Below are 12,523 nucleotides of genomic sequence, written 5' to 3' on the forward strand. Positions count from 1 at the left end.
GAAAAAGATGCAATTTGGAACCATTCCCTCAGTCCGGTTCTAACGCTCGGCGAGGAATGGCGGCTGCAGCTGAGGTGGCTATTTCCCAAGTTTAGACGCTAATTGCGCTGCCTCATCGCCTCCCTCCTGCTTCCACAAGACTTCTCCTTCATTTTAGTTGTATCTTCGTAGATTAGAATAAGGTGAGATTCTCACTCGTGCCGCTGGAGGCTCAAATAGGTGCTAAAACAGCGAGGGGACTTTGACAGTTGTCCAGCTGAGGTGTTGGGTGCCGGCGGTCCCGTTATCAGATGTGAATGCCCTGTGTCCCTCGCACCCCTGCCGCCCATCGGAGGCTGTCCCTCGACCCCCTAGGACTCCTAAGCGGCTCGAGGGCCAGAGTTCCTCGGCCGTCCCCATTTCCCGAGCCTCGCAGGAGACGTGGAGGGTTCTCTCTCCCTCTCTCTTTCTTCCCCCACGCCCTTGCCGAGATAATGTCCTTCACTCCACTTCCGTGTCTTGCAGCTTTGGGGCGTTTCTCCTCTTTTTCCCCTCGGGATGGACCGAGGGCCTTCTTGGGAGCAGGGTTTCCGATTTCTGGCCGTGCTTGATCCTTCGGGTTAGTCGAGAGGCGCTGTTATTCTCCCCGTTTTTTTGTTTCGGGATTTTTGCATGAGGAACCTCTGCTTTGTGGCTTTGTTCTTGGAGTGGCATGTCCCTGGATTTCCCCTTGGCTTTCGACAGGGCTTGGTGGTGGATAGGTTATGGCTTGGAGATTTGCTCAGGGTTATTGGGCTTTGCTCTGCAGCTGTGTATCCATGTTCTAGAAATGGAGAGTTAGGTGCATCATCTTGTGATGAAATCATAGTTTTTAAGGTAAATCTTGATTTGGTAAGCCATTAGGAGAGGTTCTTGGATATTTACTCTGTGTCAGTAACCTGTTTGATATCACAAAATATGAGGGTTCCTTTGTGTATGGTCATCAGTCTAGATCATAACTGACAAAGGAATAATGTTGAATTCAAGGTAAATCTTATTAATTAACCAGCTTCAAAAAGAGGACCTTGCTGGGGTAAAGAAAAGACACTGGCCATAAAGGTTGCAGCGAATAGCTCCTAGTTTAATATCAATCATTTGAAATTCAAGATAAGCCTACTATTTTCCTTAAAAGAAATCCCCGTGGTAGAAGAAGCAATTGCTTTGGCCTCCATGCATTTTGAGATAAAACCATAGGCCTGCCAGGCACTATATCATCAGTTACAAAACCAATTCAGGTTCTAACTTATGTAAATATATTTAAGGTAAAGTTTATTGGCCTTGTGCTGTTGGCACAGTGGTGACAACGAGAGGACGACTTATCCATGGGTGGATGTGGACGTGGTTCAAGGTTCAAGATATATCAGCAGCGGATTATGACAGTTATTTCATTTTATTTGTGGAAATGAAGGATGATAGTGTAATCATGTCAAGAAACATTTTTAGTTGTTGAGGGCATCCTGGAAAATATGCTCATTTAGAAAAAAAAAAAATTCCTATTAATACTAGTATTAATTTGCACACACGCAATTTACCTAGTTACACCAGAGGTCTCATAAAGAAGTGCTAAACAATATACCAGTCAAATAATAATGAGAGGAACATAAGAAATATGGGATATACAAAGGGTGTGCAAAGGGTGTGCAAATTTTAAACCTAAGCTTTTCATCAGTGCTGCACTCTGCAATAACAGATAACAAATAACACAAATTTGGTACACATTTGGAATGTTTCATTGAAGAATGTAATATTTTCCGGTCTGGTGCAGAGGCAGTGCTCTTCTATAAGCCAACAGTCCTCTACCCTGTACATTCAGGGCGAGTTGAAGATAACAATCTGTATCAGTAGATCTTTTTGGGATTACTAGTATGTATTATGGATAGTTTTATTCTTTAGGAAACATCTATACACTGATGTTGATTTGGCAGACAAAGGAAAACCCTTATGACCATAAATTTCGAGCACAGAAAGGCTTGCATGCAATTTTAGGAGACCTCAGTGTGGAGTTATAATGAGGGTCCATAGCAGTGGCATAGTTTCAAGGGATTATTATGACATTTGCATTTTTGGGGCTTGATAAAAGGAATCCTGCATTGCATATGTTCAGGCAAGATAAAACTTAGAATATTTTTTTTGAGAGTTGTATAAGCTCTCATACCAGAATTTATTGGCAGATTTGTTGGTCGTTGCCAAAGTGCGGACAGATGTGGGAGCCAAGGCATGCACTTGATGCCCTGCCACTTCATTAATAACCAATATAAACATTAAAAGTGGCTTCTGTGAGTGTAAAGTACCATAAGTGGAGAGTTTGTGCATTTGATGGCCCATCAGATTCTACCACACATTCTTACGTAATCTGATGCAAAGGCCACATTTATCATAACAGACTGGCAATTTGTAAGATTTACCTGAATTCACATTTGAAAATGATATCCAATTCTGGATTCAGCAAACCACCACCACTTACATTTTAGTAAGATGGTTTATTAACTTACCAAGTGATTTATCATCCAATCTTGACTGAGTATATACGGCGATCCTTTGTGTGTGTGATACAGAGGCTACTGCATCAAGTAATACAGTACTATTACAGATTATTACTATTTATGATTAGTAATAGTGAAGTTTGCCTTATCTTAGTCTGATTATTCATATTTATCTTAGCTTGCAGTTTGAGGATGCTTTATCCATGTTCAGTTAGTAGAAATGATAATGGTATTTTGTTAGTACTGAAGACCAGGTTTTTTGCCGTTTATGTATTTACATTTTCCTTACAATGACAGAATCCAAAGCTTATAAAGAATTTAACTTGAATTCGTTGTTTTAATTCACACTTTAACTCCGTGTGTTTGTTCAGATGTTAAGGAAAGGTATGATTTATACCAGAAATAAAAAGTAAGTGCATAGGTTGGTTACTTTGATATGACAAAACATCACCATGCCCTAAAGATGAGGAGAGAGAAATTTTAGATCAAGAGAATTGTAGCATTTTTATTATGTGTCCCCACTACAGTCACACAAGTAGGCATAGCTTGGGTGGGTGGGTGGGTGAGGGGGCAAAGTATACCTTTTCCCCATTAAGAGTTCATTGGCAAGCCTATTAAAGACTTGTCTTTTTTTTTACTTTTTCTATCTCTGTATTGTCTTTTTATGAACAGTTGCTTTAACATTCTGCAGCATCTTGCAATTAGTTCCTTTTTCTCTTCAGAAAAGGAATTTTAACAGCATGCTTTTTTTTTTTTTTTTTTTTTTTTAATGAATTGCAGAAATGGTCATCCTGTATATTTTGCAAGACTTTATATGATGTACTTTTTACATTAAAAGACAAGGGATGTTTGTATTTGCAACTGAATTGTTCATTAGTTTAAAGCAGTAACAATTTCAAAATGTTCAATTAAATATATATTTTTTTTTCCCTGCCCCAGTATCACATTATCACCCCATGCTAGACTTTCTACCTCAGCAGCTAGTATTCTCAGTGAGTTAAATATCTGTAGCCTACTGTCATTGGTGTTATTCTCTATTATTGTTTTCATGTATATCTACTACACTCGCATTAAAAAGATAAATGTAATGAGATGCTTCTCAGTTATAAAGGTACCAGTGCTCTTAATTTTCCATGTAGTGCTTATCATGGTAAACGTTACTAGTCACTATTTTCAATTTGTCCCTCACAAAAATATGATTGATTTGTTCTTCTCCATTTATATGTACTAAATGTGCTTACTGTTGACCAGTAATTATTTTCTCAGTGATGTAGAAATTGGGGAATGTGACAATTAGTAATTTAATTTAACATTTAATAAGAATTCTTTATTATATAAATAGTTGATTTTGATTAATAGTCTATTCTCATTTCTCTCTCATTTTTCTTCTTAGTTTATCCAAGTTACTTAAAGATGATCTATAATCACAAAGCACAAATTCCAAGAATATTTGGACAAAGAAATGAATAATGATGTACACAATTCTCAAATCTGTTTTACAGCCATCTCTGTGTTTTTGCTTTCTGTATGTTTGCAATTTGATGCAAATACCAAATTTTGATTGAGTAGTGTGTAGTTATAATAATTCCCATTAGCATAAAAAAGGGATTAATCGATTCTTTCATTGTTTGCTTTAAGGCTAAATACATGATATATTGCATGGCCATCTTTAGCAATATATCTAGAATAGTAATTTCTTGGAATATTTGACCTGTTGCTAATACCCTTTAACTGTTAGTAACTGATTTATCAAAGCAGTGAATTATTGCATGTCTGTAGTTTAGATTTAGTTGCTGATACTACTAATAAATAGTTGATTTTACTTTTTTCATCAATATGATTAATAGAATCTTGGTTTAATAAAAGTTTTATTTTGTTAAGCATTTGTTTCTTGGATTGAAATGTATCTATAGATTCTCCTTTTTTATATAAAATGAAAATTCGGATTAATTCATTTGTGTAACATGTTCTATTAGTGTTAGTTGCATTAAAAGAATTTAATGTTTACTGTTACATGTTTTTAGTAAAGTAGATATTTAATTTCCATTTTATCTGCATATCATGCCTTACCAAAGCAATATAAGACAGATTTTAGCAATTCTTTTCTCATATATCACCCTCCCTCATTTAACCTTTCCTGCATAGATGTTACAAAGCACTTTTAAACCAGTCCTTTGTATTGTTATTGTTCTTGATGCTATAATTTTTTTGCTAAGAGAATCCATTGTTTAACACAAGCTGACTATGTAGAGCCATGAAGTGATTGTTCATGTGTGTATACTGTTCTTAGTGCAAAGGGGATCTGTTTTACTATAATATGATTGGACTTATGTTCCCAGTAAATTTTGTTCTCATATGATGTTGCTGTAGCTGTTTTAGATTGATTTTGTGCTGTGAGTTAACCCATTGGATCCGGATGTTTCACTGCCATCACGTAGTTCAAAATACGGCATTAGGCTTACTAGAGTGGCCACTCTGACGTGTGTACGGCTTGTAGGCAGGATGCACATAAACACTTATGTTCGGTGAGAAGACCCCATGCCACCCCTTTGTAATGTGTTTTTTTTAATCAACATGAGTATTTTTATAATTTTTTTTTTTTTTTGCCATTTTCCAGTGCCCATATTTGTCATTTGATTTGCATTATCCAGATGTTAATAGATTGTTTTCCTTGCACAGATGCCGTATCATATCTTTAGGTAATCCATAACTCAGTGCAATAATAACAATAAGTAAAATTTTTATTCATTTATTTATTTTATTCGTAATATTCAATTTTTTGTAATACAACTTGTGCCACCACTCACGGCGGCCAAGAATAGGATCCTAAGTATGAAATTGCATCCTTCCTGGAGCCTGTGCTCTTCCAGTCATGGCACATGGGCACCACATTCCACGCTCGTTCATCGCCGGAAATAATGCAAATGCCAAGTGAGTCTGATAAATCTCTTAAAAGTTTTGTGCACTCATGGCAAGTCATTTCCCTCACCGTGGCCTTCAGCAGTTATGCTCGTGATGGCAAGTTTGCGTCACCTGTCCACAGCCAAATTTTCCCATGACGGCATGTTCACCTCACCCACCCTTCAAGGCAAATTTTCTCATGATGTGGTGGTCACGTCATCCGGATCACAGGGGTTAATTTATGAGGAAAATGTAAAACCTCCTAATAGATTTGATATAGGAGTCATTCTAGAGAAAATTATGGACTGTATGCAGTATTTCATATTTATAGATTTTAACCTAATGGCGTCGGGTATAGAAAATTAAAAAAAAACTCTACGCTCTGGCGAACGGTGGCAGCGCGCCGACTCTGAGCGCGTGAATTCGGTACATCGAGCCGAATCATTGCCTCGGGGCGTTTTGGCGCGGCGCCGCTGCGGACAGCCGCACACCTCAAATCGGCTGTATTGTTATGACGCCATTGGGTTAAATGTACGAAACAAATAACATACTGTAATTATACTTTTAACTTTACCTTTATGTGTCTCACATTCTGATATACGTGATGATTTTAATATTTGTTAAACAGGCTTTAGTAGTGTAGTCTTTGTGGTAGTTTGTTCATTTGTAAATTTTTAAAACTAATATAAGCATGCAGTGGTGGTTACAAGTTAGTGATTGTGGATGTATGTCATTATTGGCAATTCATTAGTGTATGCTAAGCAACAGACTTGATTTTTTGCAGTTGATCTTGTATCTTAGTAAGAAGAAGTTTGCTCATTTGTGAACTCGTGTGAAACTTATTTAATTATTGCTTAATTACAATTTTTTTTTTTTTTCTCTCAGTTAGGTATAAACCTTTTCCTTTATGAAAAGTATTTTGAAATTTATATTTTGTCATATGTTTATCAGATATCCTTTTGTGATGCAGTGCATTTTGGTGTTTAGGTTTCTGGAGTAGGTGTTCAGCTTATTTGGTTTCTGATTGAAATTAGATGATGTGAAGACCAGATCATCAGTTTGATTTATTTGAATTAGATTTCAGCATTCAAAGATTTCCTCAAAATGTTTCCTTCACCACAATCTTTCCTATCTGTAGAGGCTCTTCTTGTTCGTGATAGTTTTTAATTCTGTCTCACTTTGGGCTGTGTGAAAGCAGAAGTAAAAAAATGAAAAGGTACTTTTGTGTGTTCATGTAGGTACCTATGTAATATGAATGTTCCTTTGTAAGATGTCTCTTTTATTGCAGAAGTAATGGGGGTCGCTTTCATCTAATCACAAAAAAGTAGGCAAACATTTCTTCAGTGTTCATTTATTACTTTTACTTTAGAAAAGATCGTAAAATTCTCTTATTTTATCAAATGGGTAAGACTTTGACAGGGAAAAGCATTTATTGTCTGTAGTCTTCATATATCTCATTTTAATAATCAGAAATTTTGGATTACATTTATTCACTAGAAAATTTTTGGCTAGAGTACACCATAATACCCTTTATTTATATAGCAATGAAATGGATATCAAGTTAGATAATTAATATCATCATTCCAAATTGAATATAGTTAGACCAAATCTTTTTAGACCTTTCAGTTTTGCAAATGTCACAGGAAATAGCTAAGTAGACCATAAATTTTAGCTAGAAGTCCGAGCGGTATTGTTTCTATTTGAAATCCCAACCTGCTAGACTTTCAATCCTCAAAATTGCAATATAACTACATACATTTATTGTTGCTGTATTTTTATGGATTACTCTATATGCAACATGGAATTGAATTGCCAGATTTGATAGACATTCTAGTGTTTGGTGAGGTTTGTGTTGGGGAAAGGAACAAGATGCTCATGCTCATGCTCATAGGTTGCTTTTTAAGGATTTTAATGTTTTAGCTCAAATTTAAAGAGACAACCTGAAGTGCAGTAACTATGTTTTGAAGTAAAGTAATAATTTTTGAGTCTTTAATTCTCATGTGGAGAATTCTTCTCACCGCTAAGTTTTCCGAGAAATTTTAACTTTAACCGGTTAAAGATTTATATTCTACCTTTCTAGTATGCAGTGTCATTGCATTCTTCCTTTTCCTATCATATCTTGCAGCTGTATATGCTCTCAGTTGTTAGTATCTATATTAATGATGCACAGTTCTTTGAGCAGTGTGTAAAGGGAAACTTAAGTGATATGGTTGAGTAGAGTAGACTTACAATTATTGTTAAATTAAAGTCAAGTTGACATTGTTGCAAGTAAATTCAGATGTACTGATTGATATGCTTATTATATTTTTTATATGTTGAACTACATAGGATATAAGATTGTAATCCTCTAGAAATTCTCTTAAATTTGTGTAAGTATGCTAAGAAGTACATTTAATATTTAGTGACAGATATTAGGATTTGGGTTTTAATCTTTTTATTTTAAATTTATTATTATGTTGCAAGAGGTGGTGTAAAGATGAAGAGAGTAAGTGAAAAAGGAGAAAGCAAGAGGAATCCAAATTCAATAATTACAAAGGGAAAAAGAATTGGGCAAGAGGGAAAAGAATTGGCAGTGTGAAAGAAAGGTAGGTGAGGAAAATGTGAGGGATCTGATCAAGAGTGGAAGAGGACAGGGAAAAAGGTCAGTTTAAATCCAAGATCTAAATGACGTGGGATCTATTCAAGTTAATTTAAGGAGTAAATGTTTAATCTTTAAATGATACTAGCATTACTCTGTGCTTGTGTATTTATTTCGCATTTTCTTTTGTTGACTAATATTTCAGTATTTATATTTTTGAGAACTTGTCAAAGGGGCCCTGTCTAGCATTAAAAGAATACTTTAAAAGTACTTTTTTTTTTTTTTTTTTTTTTTTTTTACCAGTCTTTTTTGGTGGGCCCACACTCAAACAATTCTAGGTATACATGTTGGGTGCATGTGAGACTGAATGGGGATAGTATGTGTATATGTACAGGAGGGATGGCTGTATTTTTTTGTTTTCCTTTCTTTTCTATGATATAATTTGTCTTATTTTCGTCTTAAATGTAGAAATTCATCTGATTCAGGAATAATCAGTTATGTGCATGGGTGAAAGACAGAATCAGACAACATATAAATACACATATTTTTCATTTATTATTACTATTATTATTATTATTATTATTTTTTTTTTAAGTCAATTAATTTATATATTTTGATTTAATTTTATAATACATCTAAAGTACCACCGAGACATTAATGGTTCTCAGTTGTTTGTCCCTTTTGTTTTTCACCTATGTGCTATTTAGTGATTAGTTCTTGTGCTCATATTTATTGCCATTTATCTGTGTTTTTGAATTACATAAATGCTATTTCAGGAATTTTAAAACTCAAGTATTAAAGGTAACTAGTTTAGTAGGAACGTAGGAGCAAAACCTTCACTTTTTATGCTATATTCTAGGGCTTAGTATCCTGTATCATACGAGTTTCTCTATATTTATTCTATACAATAATAAATGGTAGTATATGTGTGCAGTTAGTATTCACATTTAAGTATTTTTCATAGGATCTTAACAGGATATTTAGGACTAAATTTCTTGCATGATCTATTTCAGATATCTGCCTATATATAACAATATTGTTTTAATGATTACCATTAATATTGATATTGATATTAATTTATTAATTATTGAAGATATAAGATCACCCAGATTGTCAGAAATAATTAAAACTTTTTAAATGATAGAATCAAATGTAGTTCTAGTTCCTAGCATTTTGGCGTTTGTTATAGCTAATTGTAGCACCCTGCCAGCCACACTTTATTTAAAGGTGTAGGTGCAATGTTTGTGGTGAGATGAGTTACACAGGCTGGTATTGGGGTGTCTGACTTGCTGATGTGGTTGGTTCCACAGGTGACAGCACCATGGCACACTCAGAGCAGAACAGGACGTTGTACGTGGGCAACCTGGACAGTTCGGTCACCGAGGAGCTCATCATGATGCTGTTTGGCCAGCTGGGTGAGGTCCGCAGTTGCAAGATGTTCCGCGAGCCCACCACTGACCCCTATTGCTTTGTAGAATTCAATGATCACATGACTGCACTCAATGCAATTACAATGATGAATGATAAGATGCTGCAGACTCGAAAGATGCGAGTTGATTGGGCAACTGGCCAGGGAAACAAGAACAAGTACACCAAGGTAGACACCAGTAGGCATCATCATGTGTACGTCGGAGATCTCAGCCCAGAAATAGATGAGCAAGCACTTAGAGAAGCTTTCCAAGTGTTCGGTGAAATTTCAGACTGCAAGGTGGTTAAGGATCCCCAGAGCTTCAAGTCCCGAGGTTATGGTTTTGTTGTGTTTGTGAAGAAGATGGATGCAGAGACAAGTATCAGTGCAATGAATGGCCAGTGGCTTGGCCGAAAAATGATCAAAACGCGCTGGGCCACAAGAAAACCTGCCAACACTCCAAATGAAAATAAACCTGAGCAGAAGAAGTTAAATTATGAAGAAGTTTACAACCAGACGACACCAACAAATACCACCGTTTTCTGTGGCGGGTTGAAACAAGATATTTCGGAAGAGATGTTACATAAATCCTTCCAGCCTCATGGCCAGATTGAAAAGATAAAGATTTTTAAAGAGAAAGGTTATGCTTTTATAAAGTACACAACTAAAGAAAGTGCTTGCCAGGCTATTGTTGAATTACACAATTCAAACTTAAATGGACAGATTATTAGGTGCTCCTGGGGCAAGGATACTGGGGCTGACCAGGCCACCAACCCAGCTCAGGAGGCCAATGGGGCTCAACCGAGCCTCACAAACTACTCTAATGGCCAAGGATTCACCAACCAAATGGGACAAATGGGCTATTGGCAATATTATCCGCAGCAGATGCCTTACAATCAGATGGGTTACAACCAGTACCCATATGGTTACCAGCCTAATCCTAGCTACATGTGGATGGGTTGGGGCCAGCAGGGCTGGGGACAACCTGGGCAGCAGCCCCCCCCAGCACCTCAGCAGGGCCAGCCCCAACAGTGAGTAACCTTGGGGCTTGACTCCTTGGCTTGAGGCTGCTTGACACACCTGACCCCAACTTGTCTGGTGCAGCCCTGCCTTGGAGACGATGAGGCAACGTTGCTTCAGCTTTCATCTTTGTAAGTGCAAAGACCTTCAGACCAATATAGACTGTATGTAAATAAGTGAAATAGAAACTTAAGTATAGGGCACTACTTAATTATCTCATGTCCAAAAGCACTATTGTGTAGTATTAGAAGAAAGCAGTGGTGTTCTTTTTGTAAGAGAAAGTAATTTTGTAAAGTTTTATATCAGGAATACAGTGAATTGTATTTTATACTGTTTTCTGGACTGACACAGTGAATGGCTTTCATGGCTCCTTTCTATCAATCAGCTGTTGTAAATACTGTTATAAATAATTCACATTTTTTCAGTTACTACTCATAGAACCTTTATTTCAGTAGAATTATAGGATTTTTATGTATATGCCATGGAAGTGAATTCATTATAAATATTTATGTATTAATCTTTCAAGACTATAGTGCAGGTTTCAAATTAAGTGGAGCAGACATTAAGGAGTGAATGCAAAGACAGTAAGAGTGAGCGAGCGAGCGAGTGTGGTCTGCATAGTAACTACCCAACTAATTATTTCTTGCACCAGCTCAGAAGTATTATCTCTGTATAACCACATTCCAAAAAATGAAACTGGTTAATGGGGAGTTTTTCCTATGACCCTTTTAGTTAGTCAAGTGGATCTTTATCTGTTTGGATTTTATGCCTAGCATGAGACTTTTGTACACAACCCCATCCATGTACAGATATTCAGAATGTGAAAAATAAAGGAATGGTGTGAAAGTTAAGTTTCAAATTGTTATTACCTGCTTAAAAAAAAAAAGAAGAAGAAAAATCTGACTAAACCAGTAATCTCTCTGTTTCAGGCCTAAGCAAAAGGAAGTTTTAATTCCACAAAAAAAAAATATATATATATGGTATGCTTAGGAGAAGCTTGCTAAGTAAACTGGCTGACGCATTCCTCTCTTGTTGCAGGGGTGGCTGTGTTGCCTTGTTGTGCTTTTTTAGTGCAACACTGCAGGTCAGTGGGTCACTCGTTTGTACTTACTACTTGTTCTGGTTTTGTCTGTTCACAGTAGTTCAACTGCACAAATTGGAAAAGCCCAAATCTCTGTGGTTCAGGAACATCTTCGCAGGTTGGCCTGCAGAGTGGGAAGTGTACCACATGAGATACTCTAGGTGTTGGTGAGTGGGACCTCCACCAAGATGAAATATCAGCTTTGCCTATGCCATTTTTCATCTCATTTTTAAGACACTTGTTTGTGAAGTCTGATTACTGGATAAATCAATTGGAAGCAGGTCTTCTTTCATAAAGGTTAGATAAAAAATTAGTGATGGAAATGAGATGACAGTGAGGTTATACAGTGTTGTATTAGCATGTCTGTGTAATGCATAATAGCCTTAATGTAAACAAATTCTGTTGTGTTCAGAAGTTGTTTTAATCTATTTTCTTACAAAGGAAGGTACAGTAAATTTCATTTTTAATGATAGTGTGTTTTAGCATAACTTTACAAGTGAAAGGTGAATTGTGCATAGATTCCATCTTGCAACTCCAAGTCACAAAATTTTGTATTTTTTCTATTGTCTTTCTATTTTTTACCCCCTCCCCCCAAAGAAAATTGCAATTAAATGTGAGCTTGAAGGAGGAAATACTCACCAACTACCTAGAGAGGGTATGGCTGCTCAGGTAAGCCAATAATACTGTTCCATCTCTTGTTTTGTTTTGGCAGTACAAAAAGGGATCCTGCCCCTGCTTGGAGAGAGGTATGTTCAGTTGTGCCAGTTTACCCCCACTTTTGTAGTATTGGTTGGATATGACAGCAGAAGTGACATTTATTAGTAGAAAATGGATCCTGTCATCTTGTTACAGGTCATTAATGTTTGCAGTGGTACATAGCATCTCCACAGGTAAATTCTTGTTTGTTGCCATTTTTATGAAGAATTGCATAATAGTTTTACAGTATTTGACGGATGGTAGCAGACTGGAAGATCACCGGAGTACTTTGTTTTTAAATTTTCAACATTAATTTATATACCTATATATATATATTG

The 12,523-nt window shown here is 36.3% G+C and overlaps 2 protein-coding genes across 4 annotated transcripts in view; both read left to right on the forward strand.

Annotated features, from left to right (window-relative positions):
- Positions 1-31: 31 nt before the first annotated feature.
- LOC125041070 (sphingomyelin synthase-related protein 1-like) overlaps positions 32-12,523 on the forward strand; it is a 71,012-nt gene continuing 58,520 nt past the window's right edge. Inside the window, exons 1-2 of the mRNA XM_047635821.1 lie at positions 32-74; positions 11,447-11,492. The gene's annotated coding sequence lies outside the window, so the exon portion shown is untranslated. The remainder of the gene's footprint in view (positions 75-11,446; positions 11,493-12,523) is intronic.
- Positions 35-11,259, forward strand: LOC125041071 (nucleolysin TIAR-like). 3 transcript variants are annotated; one of them, XM_047635824.1, is made up of 3 exons: positions 55-182; positions 6,691-6,726; positions 9,291-11,259. In XM_047635824.1, the coding sequence occupies exon 3, from the start codon at positions 9,302-9,304 to the stop codon at positions 10,421-10,423; it is 1,122 nt and encodes a 373-aa protein (XP_047491780.1). In that variant the 5' UTR covers positions 55-182; positions 6,691-6,726; positions 9,291-9,301; the 3' UTR covers positions 10,424-11,259. The 3 variants fall into 3 exon arrangements, with proteins under 3 accessions (XP_047491779.1, XP_047491780.1, XP_047491778.1); XM_047635823.1 differs by lacking the exon at positions 6,691-6,726 and having other exon boundaries at positions 35-182; XM_047635822.1 differs by lacking the exons at positions 55-182; positions 6,691-6,726 and adding an exon at positions 523-598.

This window comes from Penaeus chinensis, chromosome 30 (assembly GCF_019202785.1).
Source record: "Penaeus chinensis breed Huanghai No. 1 chromosome 30, ASM1920278v2, whole genome shotgun sequence".
Classification (NCBI taxonomy): domain Eukaryota; kingdom Metazoa; phylum Arthropoda; class Malacostraca; order Decapoda; family Penaeidae; genus Penaeus; species Penaeus chinensis.